Genomic DNA, 23,726 nt, shown 5'->3' with positions numbered 1-23,726 from the left:
GTAAACTCTGAGCAACAGCAAAGCCATGGTATGGATGGTCCCACCGAATGGTGGAAAGAGCTGGTTTCCCAGGCCACCTAGTCTTACCAGCCTGTGTGATCTTCAGTTCAGCTCTGTGACTGCTGGCTCATTTACAAAATGATATCATGCACAGTTGACAAGGGCCCTTCCACTTCTGGATCCTAATGAACTCTGCAGAAAGGATTATTATTGGTTCTCCATTTGTGCTGTTACTTTATTTCCTTCAGCACTCGAGCCCCCTTGATTAAAATAGGCCTAGGACAGGGCTTCATTTTCAGTGGCATATCAGACCTGAGGAGCTCTATTTCTGGAAGAACCAAGACCACTGCTCATGTCATCTTAATTATCACATGCAGTTTTTTAGGTACATATTAAAGGATACTGATGGAGGAGTTCAGTACGCGGGACCATCGCTTCTGAGGATGAGCTGAAGGGATGGGGGTATTTAACTTGGAGAAGAGACTCCAGGAAAACGTCCTGACCATTGGCAGATTTGGACAGGGCTGTCACATGCAAGGGCCGGCATCATTCTGCTTGGATCCAAAAGGCAGAACTAGCAGCAGCAGGGGCAGGGGGTGATTGGGGGAGCTGGTTTCAAATTAAACCTGAGAGAGGAAACTTGACCACACAAGCTATTCACAAGGGTAATGGACTGTCATGTCAAGGAGTGAGTTGTGTCACAGAAGACATTTGATTGGAGACTGACCACTGGTCAGAGGATTCCTTTTAAGATGAGGGTCCTGCTAGGTGACTTCTCATTGCCCTTGTAGCTCAGATTCTGCCGAGTGGGTTTGGAGTTGACCATCTCCAGCCTCTGCAGTAACTAACTAGGCCAGCTAACTTTTTTCCTGATATCCTTGTTAATCTTCTACACTCCTTTTATGAGGGGGGCTCTACCGAATCTGTTCTGCCCAGGACCAAGCACCCCACTATCACCACACATACCATCCTCGACCTATAAGATGAGTACACTTATACAAAATCCAAACCCTTACCCCAGCAGATTCTATTACCCAGGAAATTCTGTACAAGGAGTAAGGCCAAGAATTCAATCAATCATTTTATTTATACAAATCAATGTATATGAAAGGTTTAGGGGTATCTCCCAAAGGGACATAAATTCTGCTGTTACAGCTACTTTCCAACAGGCTCTTCAGGGGATCACATTGTGTCTATTTACAACCTTGTCCCAAGGTAGAAAGGATTGTCAAAGACGGGAGGAAACAGCTGAAAAGAAAATGAGTGTTCTGGAGAACACTTGTCCACCTGATCCCGAGAGGTTACATAACATTGCTGGGCTGGCTGGCTGCAATGCTAAAACACCCTCAGCGGAGATAAGAAAGACCAATAAAGGGATAACCAGTCCTTCCTCAGCCGAAAAATAGACACCACTTATCACGATTGTCTACATGTTAAGACATGGTGGCAAGAGCCTTGGAGTCGGGCCAAGGATCAGCTTTGTGTGACCTCAGACCGGTCACCTTCACTCTGCCTCATCTTGAACCTGGCCATGATGGCGAATGAATGAACTGTCGTCGTTGGCCGCAGCTGTCCAATGAGGTGGATTTGGAAGGTCTCCAAGGTCCCTTCCAGAGACCTCGGCCTGAGCTTAGCCCAAGCCGAGGCTGCTTTCCAAGTCAGAAGCCAAAATGGAATCCTTACCCTTGCTAGAGAACGTGAAGAAAGCCCAGTGAGGACACAGCCGAATAACACTTGCAGGAGTAAAGTTTCTTCTGCAGGACTACTTACCGTTGGCCTGTTCGCTACTTCAAGACTGATCTGTGTGGGTTTTCTTCCCAGAGGCTGCTTGGTTGATCTTTTTCATTACTTGTTTACACCATAGCCTCATTGACAGGACCCCCATGATGCCAGCACCCAAAGCACTGTCAGGTAGCAAGCAGAGCCCTGAACTCTTAAGAGTCCTGGTTTTGCCATGTACCGTGGGATGACCTTGGATAAGTCTCTCTGTTGAATGGGGCTATGTGCACATCCTGTTTCCAAGGGCTGCAGTAAAGTGATTTGGCAACCTTAATGAGCTAAAGAAGTGTGAGTTGTTACTAGACAAACGGAACCCCACTCCACTCCCCAAAAGACCAAGCCCGCTGGGACCCAGGTCACTGACAGGTAGGAGTCCTCCTACCCCCTAAACCCACTTGAGTTTCAGCTTGAACATGCAGTGAAGTTGGAAAGCTGGATTGAGGCCAGTATGCATAACGAAACAAATCCAGCACAGAAAGCTGTGGCCAATGCTGAGCGCAAGGAGGCATGAAAGCTGCAGAAAACTTCCAGAAGAATCAAAGTGAGTCTGTGGGTTTTGGTGTCCACCAGACGTCCTTGGCCAAAATAAACCTTGCGGTCCGCCTCATTTTTACAGATGGATGCATGTGACCACAAACACTTGAGGAGCAGGAGTCTAGATGCAGTCAGCTCTACTTTTAAAGCCCTGCTGATTGGCTCAGGACCTGCTTCGACAAAACCCCTAAAAAGAATTAAAAATACAATAAGAAATTCTCATACATCTTATTTGTCAGTTAAAACATTTCCTTGTTATATACAGACACATTAAAAGTGAACAGGTTTTTATCTGGGTGGGAGGAAGCCCCAAAACATTTTTTCAAGTAAATTTAATATGTATTGGGCATGAGTATCTTCTCTCCACTCGATATTTATAAAGTGCTTCTGAGCACAGGGCTGGAAGAGAACTTAGAGGTCATTGAGCCCAGGAGCTTCATTTTGTGTCCAGGTAAACTGAGGCCTGGAGTGACCCTAGATCTTGCCCAAGGTCACACAGGTGATCATAATTCAAACCCATGTCTTCCGATACCACAATAAAATAACATGTTTCTAACCAGTATTTTTTTTTTTCCTGAGCATAGCCTATCATATCTTGGGTCTCTCTTGTCAATTCTGATTTGAAAATTAGAGTTTGTAGAATTTCGGGCCTGTAGAAAAGTGAGGTCCCTTGAAAATCCCTATCCTGACAAACACAGCAGTTTGCCTGAGCATGTAACTCTGGGCTGTAAATTGAGATGCTTTTTAGGGACCTGATATTACCAACCTGAATTTGTGATTCTGTGACCTTATGAGATCTATAAGAAGATTTGTTTTAAGTATAGACTATTGCTAGGTTAGATCACAGATCATTTTTCAGTGTAATGCTTGGTGAATAAACAACTTTTTTTAAATTATGAAAGTATTTTATTATTTTCCAGTTACATATAGAGATAGTTTTCAACATTTGTTTTTATAAGATTTCTAGTTTCAAATATTTTTCCCTCCCCTCCCCTCCCTCCCGCCTCCCCGAGACAGCAAGTAATCTGATATAGATTATATATGTACAATAACATTAAACATATTTCTGCATTAGTCATGTTATAAGAGAAGAATCAGAGCAAAAAGGAAAAACCTCAAAAAAGAAAAACAACAGCACCAAAACCAAAAGAAATAGTATGGTTCACTCTGCATCCATATTTCACAGTTGTTTTTTCTGGATTTGGAGAACCTTTTCCATCATGAGTCCTTTGGAACTATTTTGGACCATTGTATTGCTGAGAAGAGTCAAGTCTATCAGAGTTGATCAACACATAATGTTGATGATACTGTGTACAGTGTTCTCCTGGTTCTGCTCATCTCACTCATCATCAGTTCATACAAGTCCTTCCAGGTTTCTCTGAAACCCTCCTGCTCATCGTTTCTTACAGCACAACAGGATTCCATTACATTCATATAACAACTTGATGAACAACTTTTATATATGGTACACCAAGATGTGTGTGTGTGTGTGTGTGTGTGTGAGAGAGAGAGAGAGAGAGAGAGAGAGAGAGAGAGAGAGAGAGAGAGAGAGAGAGAGAGAGAGAGAGAGAGAGAGAAAGAGAGACAGAAAGGCAGAAAGGAAGGGAAGAAGGGGGAGAGGAGAGGAGAGGAGGGGAGGGGAGGGGAGAGTTGATAGAGGTCTGGAGAGTTGATAGAGGTCTATGGACCCTTTCTCAGATGATGATTTTTAATGCATAACATAACACACTCATGGTTACATAGGAAAACAAATGTTTGTGAAAATAAAGATGTATTTTTTTCCCAAGCAAGTTTACCTCCTGAAATCTATCTATTGATCCCTTGGGGAATCTGTGAACCCTCAGTTAAGAAGTCCTCATCTAAGAGCTATACTATTCTAACCATTCCTAGAATCTCTAGTGACATTACTTGGGTTGTTTTAATGAATAAAAAATGGAGATTCAGGACCAAAAAGTTTCACCAATTGAAAAGCCAGTGGTTTTAGATAATTGGTAACAAAGCATGTGCCCCTCCTCAAGCACAGAGGCAGGGGCTGTGAGGATAGAAGATGCACGTATAAGCGAGTGGCAGCAGACAGCATGGTGGGCTGAAGGGTCAAGATGTTTAGGTGTTGGAAGGCAAACTGTCTCCCTCCTTCTTTCATGGAGGAAGGTCGTTTGGTTCACTTCTCTCCAAGTTCTCAGGCTTCTTTTAAATCCCCCTACATTCTTCAAATGGCCCTCTGGGGGGTTTGAAAGCAAGAGTAAGATTATTCCAAGTTTGCTCCATTGGCTTCTAGAAAAAGGAAGGAGGGGGGTGGCTAGGTGGCGCAGTGGATAAAGCACTGGGCCTGGATTCAGGAGTTCCTGAGTTCAAATCCGGCCTCAGACACTTGACACTTACTGGCTGTGTGACCCTGGGCAAGTCACTTAACCCCCATTGCCCTGCAAAAAAACAAAAAAAAAGGAAGGAGAAGGCCGTACTGGTCACTGTCTCCAGCCCAGGCTAGAACATCAGTCCAGACCCTGCCCCAGACATGGTTCATGCATCCATCTTCTGTAGTGCCCTGCCTCAGGGCTCCACCTCAGCTGCAGTTGATCTCTCATAGCTTCATCCCACTATCTTCTTTCTCCTCCAGCTAGGCTTGGTCTGGCCTCTCTTACCTCAGCTCCCTGTCCTCTCCCTCCTCCCACCTCCCACCCAGCCCGGGTCAGGATCAAAGGCACTGCGGGGGAGTTTGCCCTCAGGTCTGTTCTGAAAACTCTAAGAAGATACTCTACTTGCACCGGTTTCTCTTTCTTCCTTGTCCAAATCTTTTGGCTAAATTCCAATGCGAAGCGGGGGTAATGACACATGGAAAATGAACGTCCAAAAGCCCAAACCTGAATTTCATATTGTATTAGTTGACAGTCCCGTGATTAGAATATCTCTCATCTAAGAATGAGCCTAGTCAGAATCAAAGAGGTTTATCGTCAGATTGGCCAAGGTCCTTTCCCTATACCACCTTTCCATGGAAGCCACGGAATATTAAAGCCATACACTGATTGAATTTGGATGTTTTTAACGAGCTACTTGTAGGACGTCTCTACCCCTCGACCTCTGCACAAGCTATAGCTCTCATGGTGCAGACCATGAGATAGTTTCTGTTACCTTTGGGGGCATGGTAAAAACCAACTCCTTTCTTTGCCTCTCCAAGCAGAACCTGTGAGTCATCCTTCATTTGTCTGCATTTCTACTGTCTGGTTCCATTTACAGCAAGAATGTCAATATTGACACGCTTCAGCTCCTCGAGGATTATGCCTGCTCACTGGTCATTGGATCTCATATTTAGAATACAAGTAGTCAAGTTAACATTTATAAGGTGGTCTAAGGATAGTGTAATTCTTAGGATTCTCTTCTCCCATGTATACCACTCTGTTACCACCAATGAAGAAGCAGAAGGCTACAGGTCTGAGCAACATTTTATTTCGTGGGTTGCTATGGACAAGGAATTTGCTAGCGGCTAGTAGCTCATGTACTGGTGATTAACCTTTACATACTTAGCTTGGCTAGTTCTTGAACCTCGACATACTTGGCTTGGCTGGTCCTTGGAATGAAGAGAGTCTCTTGCTGGGTCTATACCCTAAATCTCTCAAGCATGACAGAACCTCCTAGATGTTCTACTTCACTGGCTCAGCCTTTGGGAACCCAGAGTCACTTCCATGTCATGACAAGGCATCAGAAAATGATCCTCGTGCAGGATCTTTTCTACATGCCTTTTTTTTTTTAATAAATTTTTACTGCTATCTTTTGTTTTTACATCATTTACACTTCCCATTGCATCCCTTTTCTGTCCCTGTCCCCCACTTTGTTATAATTATTTATGACAAAGAATAAAAAAAGATGGAAAAAAGCAGTTTAGCAAAACTAATCAATGTTGAAAAAGTCTGACATTATATACAATATTCTGCATCCATAGCTCCCCACTTTTGCAAAGAAGTAGGGCAAGGTACCTTCTCATATCTCTTCTATGGGGCCATATTTTATTATTCATTATTATTTTTCAGCACTTAGTTTTGATTGTTTTGCTCTTTCCATTCACATTGTTGTAGTCAATTTTTATTTATATTATATTATATATATGTTATATATATGTATATTTTCCCTGGTTCTATTTATTTTGCTTCAGATGTTCATCTAAGTGTCCCCATGCTTTTCTGTACATGTTATTTAAAAATGTAAATTGGACATTCGCCTTCATGTGCATCCCTTTAGATCTCTTTCCTCCCCAATGGAATTGTTTCTCTGGAATTGCATTCCATCATTCCTGGGCTGACTTTCCCCATAGAATTTTAGTCCATGGAATCCTTTCACTGGACTCCTTGAAATCTGCTCTCCTTAGATCTGTGGTCCACGTCAAATAAACCCTGACTCTCCTCCTCTACTTTCCCTACAGAGGTTTCCATTGTTTCTAACCCAGCAGCCAGTTCCTCCTCATTGGTCAGAATCATGTTCAGGACCACAGTTTTCCTTGTCGCTTCCTCCACTTTTGGAAGGATGAGATTATTAGGAAGGCAAGACTTTTATCAGCAGCAATGCTTTTGACAGAAAAACTCAAGTCATTAAGGATCCCAAACCTTTCGTCAAAAAGACTGACCTTCATTCCAGACGCCTATCAAACAAGACACCTCTCCTTTCCTTCTTCCTAACCCATGTCTGTGTCCTGCTCCTGTCCTGTCCTGATGATTCAGTGAGAATAAAGGGGGCCCTGGGTTCTAAAAGGCCCCGAGTCCAGGTCTCGGGATGCCTGGGTGCCCACTATCTAAGTCCCGGCTTGGTCTCAGGAGGATGAGGATGGCTGCAAAAACTCATCATGACCCCCTACACTGAGGGCTGGAGGTATACTTGAGGAAGGTACTCAAATAAAGTTCTCCATCAGTGGCATCTCAGTGTAATTTTAAGGAGTTAACAGGAGATTTAAGAATTTAAAAATAGCCTCCTTCCTCTCCCCTGACTTCTGATGCCTGAACAGAGCAAGAAAGATAGAGAAGCCAGTTGTGTATATTATTCCTATCAGGCGACATGGTGCAAGATGTTCCTTTAATAAAGGAAGAGGAAAGGGTTCACAAAGCATTTATGTGTGTGTGTGTGTGTGTGTGTGTGTGTGTGTTCATTCATTTATTTATTTTTCCTGTACCTTCTGTTGCTTTGTTTATTTCCCCTGCAGCCTGGACATGATATCTTGGTTCACTTGGCTGGTGCTTCTTCAGTTTTCACCATGTTCTAGGGAAAAGTAACATTTTGTTCATCAGAGGCGTTTTCTTTGCCTGTCAAATCTTTCTTTATTCCACCCCCCCCCCCCTTCTTTTACCTGTAGCCTTCTACTTAGGCCCAGGAGGCAGAGAGCATCGGAACTGAAGTGGGGGAGACTTGATGGCCTTAGAGAAAGATACCCTGGAATCTTAAGCTGGGAGATTTCTCCAGCCTTGCTTTGGGAGAGTGAGTTCATATTCTTGCCATGTGTGTACAGGGATCGGGTCACTATTGTTTGACCTCATCTTATCCTCACAAAAATCCTAGGAGGCCGGGCACTCTGTTAAGTGCCTTCCAAATACTATCTCATTTGGTCCTTACAACAACTCTGCATGGTAGGTGAAGAAACTGAATATGTGCATCACCTGGATTTGATGGAGGTACCTTATTATCCAAAAGTATTTTTTATGAAACCCTGAGTTAATAGAAGCAAAACGTCCTTCAACTGAACTTCAAACTTAACCCAGATAGCTAGCAGATAAAAGACCCTACCTAGTGACTTCTTTTCCCTCAGGATAGTAAGTCCCTATCTTATGGTAACATCTGGGTGTCCTCATCCTTGCCAAACCCTTTTTTGGAATCCTGTTGTCTTATCAACAGGATTCTATATTCCCTCCATACTTGTTATAACTGAAATTGTTAAACTACTTTTTGCTTCTGGGTTGATTTCTGTATCTTCCTATTGAAACTCACTATGCCCAGTAATCAGTGGACTAAAACCTTATATACCCTCAGAAATGGGGGGTCCCCGAGCTTCTCTCTTAGGAGGGAGTCTCCGCATGGTCATGTTGTCTTATCTTTCTTCTTGGGACAAAATATTAAATTGATATGATGTTTTTTCTGTCTGTCTCTGATCTGTTCGGAGGACAGGTACGGATATCATGTCCTTTCTAGTTAGTAGGAGATATTATAAAACATGATTTTTCTGATCTGTTTATTAATTTTGTAGGAGAAATTAAAGATTATTTCTCCGATCTGTTTGTAGGAGACAGGCAGATACAAAAACTATATTTTTATATATATATATATATATTTTGGTGAGGCAATTAGGGTTAAGTGACTGGCCTAGGGTCACACAGCTAGTAAGTGTTAAGTGTCTGAGGCCGGATTTGAACTCAGGTCCTCCTGAATCCAGGGCCGGCGCTCTATCCACTGCGCCACCTAGCTGCCCCTATATTTTTATATTTGACAGTCTCAAAGGCCATGTCAGCAGACAATACCAGGTAAGCAAAACTTCAAGCTGGGAGTCTTCTGATAGAATTGTTTGTTGGGCTTGGGGGCGGGGAGGGGGCAGGTCCTATCTTCACTAATTCGAGATAGGCTCATTCATCACCAGATCATTGTCATTAGCTAATTACAAAGCCCTGTGCCAGGAGTGGTGATATCACCACACCTTTCTCAGCAAAAACAAGAATTATAAATCATTTTCCCTGACACCAGGGGCATAGTTCTCCAGAAAAAGATGAAAAGGATGGGCAGAAATCTAAAGTACCACAGGAGTGAAGTGCAGGAGCTACCTGTCCCAGAGGGGACTTAGCCTTCTGAGAGAGCAAGTTTCCATCTTCAGCCACTGCTTAGGATGGGGAACAGAGTTTGGGCAAGAGAGCTGACCCCAAAGCCCTCCCATCAGGAACTGCTGGTTATCTCCAGGGACAGTTTTCCCCTTTTGTCAGTTTTTTTCCTTCCTAACAGCTCTTTGTTCCCTTAGGGCGATCAGTGTAGTTTAACCTTCCATACTCCTTTGGGAATCTTCCATTGATGAGCATCTGAGAACGTCTGTGGGGAGGAAACTGGTGCCTCGGAGGCTGGTTCATTGTCTGGATGGCCTCTTCATAATCAATTAAGGCATTTACGCCTCTAGGGTGGAGAGTGTGTGTCTCTATTTCACCTGAGGGCTTTTTACATTCAATGAGTCTCTCCTTACTACACAGTCTTCCAGCTGTTTAGAGACAACTGAGGCTTTGCTTTAGAAATGGCTCCTTACTCTTTTCTCTCTCTATTTTGTGATAGACGGAAGAAGTAAGGACTGTGTGCTTGGCAGAAAGGACTTATCACCTCCAGAGCATTGAATGACCCCCCCACCAGGGGTACAAAGAGAGGCTTTGTCAGGAGCCCTGCAACATTAGAAGCCCATGGAAGAGTTCTGACATTGGTCACTGGTGTAAGAGACAGATGTTCTAGAAAACAGGCCCTTGGGTCTTTGGACACAATGTGCAACATGAGGGATGATTTGCTGTTGAGAGTAGTACTGTATATCACAGAGTCAGTCAGTCAACAGGCATTTATTAAGTGCTTACTGTGTGGCAGTAAACCCTGAAGAGAACAAAAATAAAAGTACCCCCCCAAAAAAGGCAAAAAACCCCAAAACCCCAGGGTCCCCCCTGCCTCTCAAGGAGCTCATATTCTTTTTTTTTTTTCCTTTTTTTTTTTTTGCGGGGCAATTGGGGTTAAGTGACTTGCCCAGGGTCACACAGCTAGTAAGTGTTAAGTGTCTGAGGCTGGATTTGAACTCAGGTACTCCTGAATCCAGGGCCGGTGCTCTATCCATTGTGCCACCTAGCTGCCCCTTAAGCTTGCTTTTTAAAAAATATTTTATTTATTTTTTATTATTAAGCTTACTTTAAAAAAAACTTTAAAAATACCAACTAACCAATTATCAACAACAATTATTTAGTATCATTAAACATTTACTATGTACCAGGCACTTTGCTAGGCACTGGAGAGACAGATATGAAAAAAATGAAACAAATCCTACTTGAAAGGATATTATATTCTAATGAGGAAGGAGGAAGAGTGTGATAGGGTGTACGGGGTGCCTTTAAAACCTCTCCTCCATCTCTAAGTCTCCCCTCAGATTAAATGTCAGACTCTGAAGGTGTGGAAGGGACTCCTGTCTGAGGCCTTAATGTTGATGCACGTAAGAGGAGTGATTTCACTGCTTACTACACAACTCAAACACTCTGGTGGGTACCACACAGGCACAGATCCAAATCCAGATGGACACTAAACAAACTTTAAATTACTCACTGTTGTAGATGTCGATGCTGCTGGTCTCAACCAGGCCCACGTCATACTGCGCAGAACTAGCTCTCTGGAGCTGGCCTTTCCTGACCAGAAAAAGAAGGAAAAAGGGAAGGAGACAAGAGGAAAAAGCTTAGAACAACTTCTTTGGGACATCCCTCCTCAACTGCGAAGAGTTAACAATAACAGATCCCAGGAAAGCGTCCCTACTGGAAGATACCGTTACTGGACTGCAACCGCTGGGAAGGCAGAGGCTCCATGCCTCTCTTCTCTTTTTTGCCCCGTAGCATGACAAATGCCTTCCATCTAGCCCTTGATAAATGAACCACATTGTCATTATCTTGGTATGTCTCATCACCTAGCACAGTGCTGTGTCCATCAGGCATTTAAGAAATGGTTATAGTGGGGCAGCTGGGTGGAACAGTGGATAAAGCACCGGCCCTGGAGTCAGGAGGACCTGAATTCAAATCCAGCCTCAGACATTTGCTAGCTGTGTGAGACCCTGGGCAAGTCACTTAACCCTGATTACCTCTAAACAAACAAAAACAATATACACACACAAAAGACTCAGTCATCAAATGTGGTTATTGTTGAGTGAATGACATTATTTTGAAAATTCCTCATACATTTAGGTCTGAAATGGATCTTAAGGGCAATGAAATTCCAACTCCTCCTTTTACGGAGGAGACTGAAGCACAGGGAGGGTTAAGTGATTTTCTCAAAGCCCTCAGGCTCCTCTGTTTGAGCTGAGGGATGGAGAAGCCCATTGACTAAGACAACTGTGTCTTTGCTTAACAGAATCTGATAGATGGAAACCAAGAACTAATCTCCTGTCTAGTCTAGATATGATTGGGTTGGCTCAATCTGAGAACAAGCTGCTGATAGTAACAGCAGCTGGGCTTTTATTTTGCAAAGCACTTTATGTAAGTTATCTCATTTGATCTTCACTACAACCCGTACGAGGGATTCTGTAGATGTCCTTATGCCCACTTTAGAGATGGGGAAATTCAAGAAAAGTGATGTGTCCATGGTCACACAGCTCATAAGTACCAAAAACAGGATTTGAACCTGGGTCCAAATATAGTGCTCCTTCTCTAATTCTTTTTCTAGGTCTTTTCCTTGGAATACAAGGATGAGACCTCAAAGGATAGAGGCCAGTTTGACAAGACAGACATCCTTGTAAATGAGCATGTAAGAGGAAGACTGAAATCATCTCCATAAACCTTTCTCTTTGGTTTGTTACACTCACTATGTTTCTCTGTAGCACTCAGCACCTGTCCCCCCTCTTTTCTTTTGTGGTGGACCTGTCATTTCCTTGACATAAGGAACTCTCACTGAAGAAACTCCATCAACCAGTGTAGATCAGCCCTTCCCGGGCCTGCTTCAGAGTCACCAGGTCGATCTGTGTTCTTTGTTATGAGGATGGATGTTGGGGTAGGGAAAGGACAGGTAGTGACAGCTAGGAAACAGGAGAGGGCACCAGAAAGCCAGGACCTAGAACTTCTGAGTAGAGGAAGAGCAATGGGGAAGGTGCCCGGGGCCTGCTGGGTGTCTCCTCCTGTACTCAGCACAGTGAAGTTCACTACCCCTCAGTCCCCTCATTCTGAGTCTGTCTACCCTCTTCCTGCTAACTTGTAAGTGTCCAACACTGATCCTTGCAGAAACACACTGTTGATCCTCTCTATCCAGAGAAATGCCCTTACAGATCTGCTATCTGTCCTGCTTGCCCTACGCATGACAAAACATTCCTCAGACATTTTTATTGTTCACCTGTAGTAAGAATCTCCAAATGGTTTCTAGCCACAGGTCTCATTTCTCAACTGGCAAAAGACGGACCAATGGAATGATGCCATGGTGGGCGGCGGGGGGGGGGGGGTGTGTTGCTATTTTAAATAGCCCCCTTTTTTTTTACCCTGACTCATTAGTTTCCTCAATATATATATATCACCTTTGATAAGTTCTATTGAATGAGTAAATGTTAATAAGTACATCGAACTTTAATGAGGTAATGAGGAGATATGAAGATAACCTCTGTCTTTTCTATTGGTGATCATAATCGGTTCCTGTGCATTCAACAATCATGCCTAGGTCCTGGATCTCCCTCTTGAGCTGCAGTCCCACATCACCAGTGCTTGATGGCCATCCTCACTTTCATGTTCCATTGGGAGAGAATCCGGGGTGTTCTCTGCATAGTTCAAAGGGGTTTCTTCCTCTTCCCCCACCATTCCTTCCTTTTCTTGCTGTTAACAGTTAACCAGGAGAGGATGCTCCCCTCAGATAAAAGCAGATTACATACATTATTCAAGTCCAGGGGGCTTATCTCCCCCTCCCCAAATCCTTTTCCTGCTGAGTTATCTCAGGGTCTGGTTGTCCCACGGTGGGGGGTGGGGGTCCTACATGTTTAGAAGTTCGAAGAATGTGAATCCGGACAGGGGAGGGACTTTGCATTAGATCTAGGATAAAAAAGGGAAGTTTGCTGTGGCAAAGCACACCATTCTTCTAGAGTGCATGCCCTTTCTTGCAAGATTGTAATAAAATGGCCTTCCCTCTTTGCACCAGACCGGGAGTTGTGCCTCAGTTTATCTGTTTCTAACAATTGGCAAATCAAATTTAACATGCCCCAAGTAGGAAAACCAAGTCTCATCCTCCCCAAACTTAGGTTCCTCCTAACCTTCCTAGTTGAAAGCACCACCATCGTCCCAGGCTCATAACCATGACATCTTCCTCAATTCCTCACATTCATTCATTCATTCAATAATTACTCATCAAATACCTACTACAAGGCACTGTTTTCGGTCCTACAGATACAAGGACAAAATAAAAATCCCCTACCCTCAGGGCACATCTGTACTGTGCCCTGTGTCCCTCTGGGACATTCATGTGCACAGACCCTGGGAGCACTTCGCTGGGGACTTGTGTCCAAGTGGACACCATCCCACTTGTGCCTCCTTTGGGATCTGGTCATACTGCTATTTCTGAGCCTGTCTTAGGGTAGCATCATGTAAATCATGGAATATCATGGAAGTCGCAGGTTTCAGCAGAGCATTGGAAAACGAGTTCTGTGTCTAGGGTATTTCCTTATTTTCCCCACTGCCTCTAGTGTGCTTGGTTCTAGATACTATGGTCTAGGAGGGATGCGGTGTGACGGTCCCAAAAGAATGCAATCCTCACGGGACCGGTTTAAAGAACTGGGGAAAGCAGTTGGGAAACAACTTGTCAGGGGGAGAGGGTGGTGGGACACAGAGCTGTTTTTAAGCATTCAAAGGGCTGTGGCGTGAAAGAGGGGTTAAAAGGCAGGACCAAGAACAATGGGGAGAAGTTACAGAAAGGCAGATTTAGGCTTAAGGCAAAGAAAGATTTGGGGCAGCTAGGTGGCACTGCACTGCACAGAGGTGCCAGGTCTGGCCTCAGGAAGGCTTATCTTCCTGGGTTCAAATCCACCCTCAGACACTCACTAGCTGTGTGATCCTGAGCTGGTCACTTTACCCTGTTTGCCTCAGTTTCCTCCTCTGTAAAATGAGCTGGAGAAGGAAATGGCAAGCCATTCCTGTATCTCTGCCGAGCAAACCCCAAATGGGGTCACAGAGAGTCAGAGACGACTGAAAAGTGACTGAACAACAACAAAGATCATGAACAGTCAGGGCTGCCTGGGGTAGAGTGAGCTCCCCTCATGGAGCTCTTCCCACAGAGATCAGGTGTTGGGGAGCCGTGTCCCAGGTGGCTTCTGAGGCTCCATCCAGGCTGGTGTTCTCTGATTCTAGAGTCAGGGAGGCTGCACCTGGAGAGGGGCAGAAACAGGGCGAGTGTCCCAGCTCTAGAGAGGCCTGCCAGCACAGGGTTTCAACTCTACTTTCTCATGTGTTTCCTCTTCCCTCAGCCCTTTTTCTTTTTTTTTTCTTTTTTCTGAGGCAATGAGGGTTAAGTGACTTGCCCAAGGTCACACAGCTAGTAAGTGTCAAGTGTCTGAGGCCAGATTTGAACTCAGGTCCTCCCGAATCTAGGGCCAATGCTTTATCCACTGCGCCACCTAGCTGCCCCCTCCTCAGCCCTTCTTTCTACATTCCCTACCACCACCATCTCTCATTTTTATTCTAACTACCCTACACCTCCTTGGAGTGACTTAGAGACTCTCAAATAAATCCTGGTCAGACACCCTCCTTCCTACTCCCGACATTGGTGCTTTGATCCAGGACAAAAAGGATGAAAGATTCCACACTGAAGGTTCAACACCCTCATTCTAGAGATGAGTAATGGAGACCTAGTGAGGGGAAGACAAAGACGTTTCCCAAAGGCACCAATGGTGCATAACCACCTAGATAACAAAAAGCACAAGCCTCCTGGCCCTGAAGAATGGGGTGGGAAAGGTTCCAAATCAAAGAAGAAAGAGTAACACCCAAGCGCCAAGAATTTAAACATTCTAATCATTATCTGGATGTGTAAATATTGGGTTACCTTAAAATCCCTGTGATAACAGCTGGAATGTTTACTAGCAAACACCTGCAAGGGGCACTGTTGTTGTCTTCTCGATAAATAAACTGGGACATTCAGGAGGAACTTAGATATTTGGTTAATTAGCACACAGGACTTTGGGATCACAGGACCTCAGAAACTATAAGGGAACTCAGAAGCCACTCCTGACAAAAGGTCACCCAGCGTCCACTTAAACAGTCCCAGTGACCGGAGCCCTGTCCATCTGCCCAAGGCCGCCCATCCCATTTGGTAATAAGAGTCAGGAAGAAGCTTTTTTATTTGTGTTTTTGTTTTAGGCTAAGCCCAGAACCTGCAGGTACATTAGCCTGTCTGGGGCTACGCAGAACAGGACCCATGCCTCCAACATGTACTTCCTGCATGACCTTGGAAGTCCCTTAACCTCTCTAGGCCTCAGTTTCCCCATTTGTAAGATGAGGGCATTGGGGGAGAGCTAGGTGGTGCAGTGGATAAAGCACTGGCCCTGGATTCAGGAGTACCTGAGTTCAAAGCCAGCCTCAGACACTTGACACTTTATAGTTGTGTGACCCTGGGCAAGTCACTTAACCCCCATTGCCCCGCAAAAAAAAAAAAAAAAAGATGAGGGCATTGGATGCAGCCCCTTCCACCTCTAGATCCATCAGTCTGTGACCCCCAAAGTCCTTTCTCCTCCAGGCTGAAGAGCTCCAGATCCTTTAACAGAATTTTGGCTTCATTACGTGTGGCCTTCTCTTCCCTATAGGTTGGCACTCATGCATGGTGTGGGCCAACCAGGGCCAAGGACAATAGCTCTGTCCTTTCCTTTTTTCTGGTCATGAAGCTTTTATCAATGCAGCTGCTGTTTATAATGACATTAGCTTCTCAGGTCACCCTGACACACAGCTTGTCATCTAGCCATGGCTCATGATACTGTGAAAAAAAGCACTGGCTTTTAAATCAGAGGACCTGGGTTCAAATCTCACCCTGTGACTTCACCTCCCTTTATCTGTGAGATGAGGGGGTTGGACTGGAAAATCGTTAAGGTCTGAATCTGTGATCCATGGGCTTATTAGACTTAATTTGATTTTTTTTGGGGGGGGCAGGCAATGGGGGTTAAGTGACTTGCCCAGGGTCACACAGCTAGTAAGTATCAAGTGTCTGAGGCAGGATTTGAACTCAGGTCCTCCTGAATCCAGGACCAGTGCTCTATCCACTGCACCACCTAGCTGCCCCCCCCATTTTATTTATTTATTTATTTATTCATTCATTCATTCATTTATTTATTTATTTATTTATTTATTTATTTATTTATTTATTTATTTATTTATTTATTTATTTATTTATTTATTTTTAGTGAGGCAATTGGGGTTAAGTGACTTGCCCAGGGTCACATAGCTAGTAAGTGTTAAGTGTCTGAGGCAGGATTTGAACTCAGGCACTCCTGAATCCAGGGCCGGTGCTCTATCCACTGCGCCACCTAGCCGCCCCTGATTTTTTTTTAGTGAGGCAATTGGGGTTAAATGACTTGCCCAGGGTCACACAGCTAGTAAGTATCAAGTGTCTGAGGCAGGATTTGAACTCAGGTACTCCTGAATCCAGGATCAGTGCTCTATCCACTGCACCATCTAGCTGGCCCCCCAATTTGATTTATTTATTTATTTATTTTTAGTGAGGCAATTGGGGTTAAGTGACTTGCCCAGGGTCACATAGCTAGTAAGTGTTAAGTGTCTGAGGCTGGATTTGAACTCAAGTACTCCTGACTCCAGGGCCAGTGCTCTATCCACTGCACCACCTAGCTGCCCCCCAATTTGATTTTTGAATGCACAGTTTTACTTCTATCTGTATTGTTTTTCTTATGATATTTGGCCTATGGTTCTAGAGCGTTCAGATCTCTTTGCAACCCAATTCTCTCATCCATTGTGTTAGATCTCTCTCCAAGCTCATCACCCAAAACTTGGAAGGATGCTATCCTGCATTCTCCTTAAATTCACTGACAAAAACCTGGACAGAAGAGGACCAAGGTCCAGACCCTTTTTCCACTAGAGACTCCTTCCAAGTTGACATCATTTCATTAACCAGCACCAGCAGGTCCACTGATTCAACTAACTCCTTATGCATCCAAGTCCACCTCCCTCCATTCTTTCCTTTAGACAAAGAACAAAGAATAATGGTAGGTAAGGTATAGTATCTTCTTTTATAATATTTCAAGTCAGGAGTAAATTGAATTCTTAAAACATCCTACTGCAAAAACATTCTCTCAGAACTCCAGAAGATGAGAAAAATCATGACCGACACAACATACTGGCTTAAATATTTGATGAAGACATTTCTGTAGCCACGTATTTTAAAAAGCCATCAGCAGGGGCAGCTAGATGGCGCAGTGGATAAAGCACCAGCCCTGGACCCAGGAGTACCTGAGTTCAAATCCTGCCTCAGACACTTAACACTTACTAGCTGTGTGACCCTGGGCAAGTCACTTAACCCCAATTGCCTCACCAAAAAAAAAAAAAAAAAAAAAAAAAAAAAGCTGTCAGCAGCGACCTGTGTCTTCCTTGTGGTCTAAAGGCCACTCGCTCTTGCTAGCTAACTCTCCTGTTATTTTTTTTTTTTACAGGATGCAGGTATCCTCTTCCTCAGAATATAAACTCAAAGCTGAAACTCTTTCTTGATTGAGTTTTTTCTTAGGTGCTTATCACAGGGTGAACGAGAACATAGAATACCTTTTAGGTGATGGTGATGCGTTCACTAGACACATTTTATTAAGGACCTGAGGCTCTTCACTGAGCTGTGTGCTGCTAGAGATGCCAAGATAAGCTAAGCACATACTCTTCCCTCATTCGAATGATGGGGTACACTGCTAAATATTCTCATATAACATTTTCTTATTTGATTCTCACCCACCAATGCAGTGATGAAGATCACACAAGTATTAGTCTCATTTTACAGATTAGGAAACTGAGGTTTGGGTGGGTGAGGTGAATTTTCCAGGGGTCCCAAAGCTAATAAGCAATGGATTTGGTTGGGACTTGAACCCCAGGCTAAGTCCAAGTCCAAAGGTTTTTATTACATTAGATTGCCAATACTCATGACTTGTAAAAAAAATCTGCTTTTCCATATTCAAATATTTTATACTATGTAGGTGTACGGTAGATAGAGTGCTGGATCTGAAAACCTGGGTTCAAATGCTGCCTCTGACACTTCCCAGATGTGTGACCCTGGACAAGTCACTTAACCTCTGACGGTCTCAATTTCCTCATCTGCAAAATGGGAATGATAATAACACCTGACTCCGAGGGTTGTTGTGAGGGTCAAATGAGATAATATCTGTAAAGCAGTTTGCACACCTTAAAGCACTATACAAATACTAGTGGTGACTTTTTTTTTTTTTTTGGTGAGGCAATTGGGGTTAAGTGACTTACCCAGGGTCATACAACTAGTAAGTGTCAAGTGTATGAGGTTGGATTTGAACTCAGGTACTCCTGACTCCAGGGCCAGTGCTTTATCCACTGCGCCATCTAGCTGCCCCTAGTGATGACTATTTAAAAAAAAATACTAAAAAGGGAAGACTGATTATAATTTTTGTGCATAGTTTTAATATATGTAAATAACTTTAATCTTGGGGTATATTCTTAGAATTATTTTGAGCATGGATATGGCCAGTTCATGCTTCAATTTTTAAAACATAACGTAACTTGTCAGCCTTCTTAAATATTTACATTCAGCTCAACGTCTTTGGTGGGAGACTGTGCAGCATGGCAGTGGCCCGCCTCTCAGGTCCTGTTTCTGGCTTTCTGCCTTACTAACTACATGACTTCATGTCAAGTCCCTGAACCTCTCAGACCCTCAGGTTGTCCTCTGTCAAAAGAGAACCTTGAGGGGCAGCTAGGTGGCGCATTGGATAGAGCACCGGCCCTGGATTCAGGAGGGCTTGAGTTCAAATCCGACCTCAGACACTTAACACTTACTAGCTGTGCGACCTTGGGCAAGTCGCTTAACCCCAACTGCCTCACTAAAAAAAAAAAAAAAAAAAAGAGAACCTTGAACTAAATGAGGGCCTTCCACCCTATGGTGTTTCCTGACTGTAACATTCTATTAGCCTGGACGGCTAGGTGGCACAGTGGATAAGGCACCGGCCCTGGATTCAGGACTCCCTGAGTTCAAATCCGGCCTCAGACACTTGACACTTGCTGGCTGTGTGACCCTGGGCAAGTCACTTGACCTCCATTGCCCTGCAAAAAAAAAAAAAAAAAAAAACAAACATTCTATTAGCCTGAGCTCTGCTATAACATGAACATGTGGTAACTTCAAAGATGAGGAAGGCAGCATGGTAGAATAATGAGCACAGAACCAGCCTTAGGGTTGGGAAGACCTGGGTTCAAGTTTCACCTCTGACATCCTAGCTGCGTGACCCTAGACAAATTGCCTCACTTCTCTGGGCTCTCAACAAGCCTCTAAGTTGTTTCTTTCTTTTTCTTTTCTTTTCTTCTTCTTCTTTTTTTTTTTTGGCGGGCAATGGTGGTTAAGTGACTTGCCCAGGGTCACACAGATAGTAAGTGTCAATTGTCTGAGGCTGGATTTGAAGTCAGGTCCTCCTGAATCCAGGGTTGGTGCTTCATCCACTGTGCCACCTAGCTGCCCCTAAAGTGTTTCTTCATAGGGAGGTCCTCATACGAATGAAATCACAGGTGTGGGGGAGAAAACCCAATAGAAAAAAAAGGATGTTTCAAGGGCACCAAGTACATTTGACCTTCATATCTCGATGTTATCTGAAGTAGCAGCTGTGGTCCTCCCACCCCCACCCCTAGTTCTTCACCAGGAAAGCCTGGAGACTGATCTTGGAGGGTTTGGGTTCCTGGTGGAGAGAAGCAGCAGCACAGAGGCACTGGGTAAGTCCCCAATTCCTGGTGGATGCCATGAGCAGTGTGGTCTGGGGCTAGTGAGATGAGTGGGGATGAACAGAGCTTTGTTTTCATTCTCTTACTCCTCTCTCTCTCTCTCTCTCTCTCTCTCTCTCTCTCTCTCTCTCTTCCCTTTGCTCCCTCTTCTGTGTCTCTTTCCTACTCCCTCTTTCTTCTTCTTTCTCCATCTGTCTGTCTCTTTGTCTCTGTCTCCCTCCTCTGTGTCTCTCTTTCTCTCTCCCCCTTTCTCTCCCTGTCTCTCCCTGTCTCTGTCTTACACACACACACACACACACACACACACACACACACACACACACACACACACACACACACACACACACACACTCTGGGGAAGTGAATCCACTCAGTCTGGATAGTCCGCCCTGGGCCCAAACTGTCTTGGTAGCTGAATGAATGACACGGGATTCCCCAACTGCAGAAAGGACAAAGGGTAACACAGCATCCCACATCCCTCGTCACCAATGGAAATAACAGAAACTTTACAAAGAACGACAGAGATAGCTGGGACAGGAGGAGGAAGGCGCTTGGGGCATGGCCAGCGCATCTCGTCACTCCCTTCCCTGGCACAAAGGGCAGAGCAGTTTGGCCATCTGGGCTCAGCCTGGGCTCCTGCTGTCCTCCCCGGGAAGCAGAAGCGAGGTTTACCTGCAAAGGAAGTAGACGGCCCCGAGGGTCAGCACTCCCAGGAGCAGAGCTACCGTCAAGAAAGCGGCGAACAGTTCATTCTCACTCTGGGTCTTGGTACTAGGGAGGAAAACCTCTTCGCACCGGGCTCCGGTGTAATTCTCAACACATCTGTGAAATGAAGCGGGACAGACTCATTACCTCTCCTGGTCCAGCAGCTCCAAGGAGAGCAAAGGGCCGCTCCCCTGGAGCGCAAGAGAAGGCGCATGTTCTGAGCTGCCGGAGACAGGAGGCACCTCTCCCTCACACCCGCAGATCTTCAGCTTCCCAGGAGAGGGAGGGGTGTCCGAGGCAAGGGGTTTTACTTTTTTAAGGCCAGGAAGAGGCAGGATTGTGGAGAGAGGTTTAGCCTCGGAGTTTGGATGACCTGGGTTCAAATCCTGTCTTTGACACATACATACTGGCTGTGGGACCCTCTCTGATTCAGGATCATGGAAGTTGAGTCCGAAGGGACCTCAGAGGGCCCCAGGAAGCTCCCTCAGACTGGGGGGGCCTCTACTGCTTTATTCAGCTCCCCATACAAATGAGATCACAAGTCTAGACCAAAAAAAAATAGCAGGGGGGTGGGGGGCAACTGAAAACCAGCCCAGTCAAAGAGGCTGATCACCCAAAGACTGAAGCCTGGGGAATCATGAAACAATCTAAGAAAATAAAGTGATATAGACAAAGCACTGGATTTGGACTCAGAGGACCCAGGTTCAAATCCTGCTCTGCTATGATACTACCTGTATAAGTTTGGACAAATCACTAAACATCTCTGGCTTTCAGTTTCCCCATCTGTAAATAAGGGGAGTTCGACCTCGAAGGTCCCATTCAGCTCCCATGATTCTGTGGAGGAAGTGTCCACCTCTGAAAGAATGAGTTCTGACTTAATAAGAAAGGGCTCTATTGTTTTGCTTGTAGAATTGATCTCATTAATCATTAATTCATAGCAAGGCCTTTGACATGGAACAAGTCATTCCCCCGCCTGTCATTTATTGGTTCCTTGGACAGTGAATAGTGTAGCATCCTGCTCGCAGTCAGTCAACGGAGAGAAGGAATGGGCCTTTGATTTCATTTATATAAGGAACTTCCAGGTGAGGAAACTCTTCCTCCTGGTGCAGGTTGGCACTTTCTGCTCAATTAAAAGTCTTATAGTTACCCAGAGTGACCTTTCCCAAGGTCACACAGCCAGTATGTGTCAGAGGCAGAATCTGAACCCAGATCTTCTTGACTTTGAGATTCGCTCTCTAGCCACTACATGATGTTACTTTACATAGTGGATGCCAAATAAAATGTTTGTGGAATGAAGGAATGAATGGGATGTGATCACCTCTGATTGTCACCAAGCACCTCATTTCAATCTGAGATATTCACTGGATGAACAATGAGGGTCTGAGGACATTAAGAGTGGGTGACAGGGGGCAGCTAGGTGGTTCAGTGGATAGAGCACCAGCCCTGGATTCAGGAAGACCTGAGTTCAAATCCGGCCTCAGACACTTAACACTTACTAGCTGTGTGACCTTGGGCAAGTCACTTAACCCTCATTGCCTCATTAAAAAAAAAAAAGAGTGGGTGACAATTGTGCAGTGCATTGGTTTCATGAGCAATGTTGTGCAGGCTATGCCCTTGTCCTGTGCTGCCACCACTAAACACCCCGAGGAAGTCCCCCCTCTACCTCCTGAGGCATTTCATTGGGCCTCCCTGAATAAATCCTTGTGAAGTTGCCTGTGATAAAGAAAACATGGGGATGAACTGATTAAAATCTGGCATTTTGAGGATGAAAGCTCAATACAGACAGGTTACATGGGGTCCCACCCAGCCAAGGTCATTCATGACCAGAGAGAATGCCCCCATGGCATGGACTGGCATCTGGAAAGAGGGAACCCACAGATGGGAAGAAGACTCAGCCACTGAACAAGGGGTGCCTCATGCCTTCAGGGAGACTCTGGTGGAGGTACTTCTATCTGGTAGTTTGGGGGACCCAATGGACTTCACCTCAGGACTAAAGGGGCAGCAATGCAGAAGGATGCATACACCCAATCCTGAGGGAGACAGAAGACCAATGGATAGCCAAGGGAGCTGGGAAAATAAAATCATCTCCAACCATCTACCACTTGCCTTGGTGTATGTACATGGCTTTGGGGAGGCAACACCAGGCACCCTGCATTCCTACATTCAGTAGCAGAGTCCCAGAAATCACTCCAACTGTGATCTAGGCTAAGAACTGACCCTGCAGGGTATCATCCATCACCTTTAGGGATCTTGTAGCAGAGTTGAACTGGGCTTCACAAGGGTCTGTGACATGCCCTGTGGTGGATCAGATTTTATATTAACAGGCAAGTCACCCAGCCTCAGTCTCCTCATCTGTGGAAGGGGTGGGGGAAAAGCTGGACTCCCAGCTCTCTATGGCTAATCCTATTTTCACATGAAACACTTTCCTAGAGTGACAGTGACCTTGGTAAAGCTGGCAAATGAGGTTAATGAAAGGGAAGGAATAAATAGGCATTGCTAAGCAGTGGGCTGGAGCAAGCTAGACAATCTGGTGCAAATACAAACCCCATAACTGGAGATGAAGTCTACTAGTAGAAGCAATTGGGGGCGGGAGCAGCTAGGTGGCGCAGTAGCTAAAGCACCCTGGATTCAGGAAGACCTGACTTCAAATCCGGCCTCAGACACTTGACACTTACTAGCTGTGTGACCCTGGGCAAGTCACTTAACCCCAATTGCCTCACCAAAAAAAAAAAAAAAAAAAAAAAAAAGCCGTGACCATCTGCTTTGCTGCTGCTGCACCCAAAAAGACCATGGGACTTTTCAACCTGACTTACAAACGAAACCTTCCATACATATTGTCTCCTTTAGAATGCTGCTGAGAACCATCCCCAACACAGTGCTTTGCACATCATAAACACTCAATAAATGCTTTTTCCATTCATTCACATCTAGAAATAAATTCTAAAAATAAAAGCATCTACTGTAACTTACTGAGAGATGCATAAGTTTGGGTGAGTTAAACAAGAATATGTGAATGAGAAATTTGTTTAAAAAACAAACAAACCAGCTTAAGTGAGTCAAACATCCCAGGGGGGA

General features: G+C 44.7%; 1 protein-coding gene across 3 annotated transcripts in view; it reads right to left on the bottom strand.

The window, feature by feature from the left end:
• Nucleotides 1-1,068: 1,068 nt before the first annotated feature.
• The window catches only part of NRG4 (neuregulin 4), a 104,382-nt gene continuing 81,724 nt past the window's right edge, over nt 1,069-23,726 (bottom strand). For 2 of the 3 annotated variants that reach the window (XM_043984651.1, XM_043984652.1), the window contains 4 exons: nt 20,619-20,768; nt 10,612-10,691; nt 7,469-7,554; nt 1,069-2,500 (listed from right to left, as the gene is read on the bottom strand). In XM_043984651.1, the coding sequence (XP_043840586.1) occupies nt 7,538-7,554; nt 10,612-10,691; nt 20,619-20,768 (247 nt within the window). In that variant the 3' untranslated portion in view covers nt 1,069-2,500; nt 7,469-7,537. The remainder of the gene's footprint in view (nt 2,501-7,468; nt 7,555-10,611; nt 10,692-20,618; nt 20,769-23,726) is intronic. The other variant, XM_043984653.1, reaches the window with a different exon arrangement.

Source organism: Dromiciops gliroides, chromosome 2 (assembly GCF_019393635.1).
Source record: "Dromiciops gliroides isolate mDroGli1 chromosome 2, mDroGli1.pri, whole genome shotgun sequence".
Classification (NCBI taxonomy): Eukaryota; Metazoa; Chordata; class Mammalia; order Microbiotheria; family Microbiotheriidae; genus Dromiciops; species Dromiciops gliroides.
This window is presented reverse-complemented; position numbering and strand designations above follow the sequence as displayed.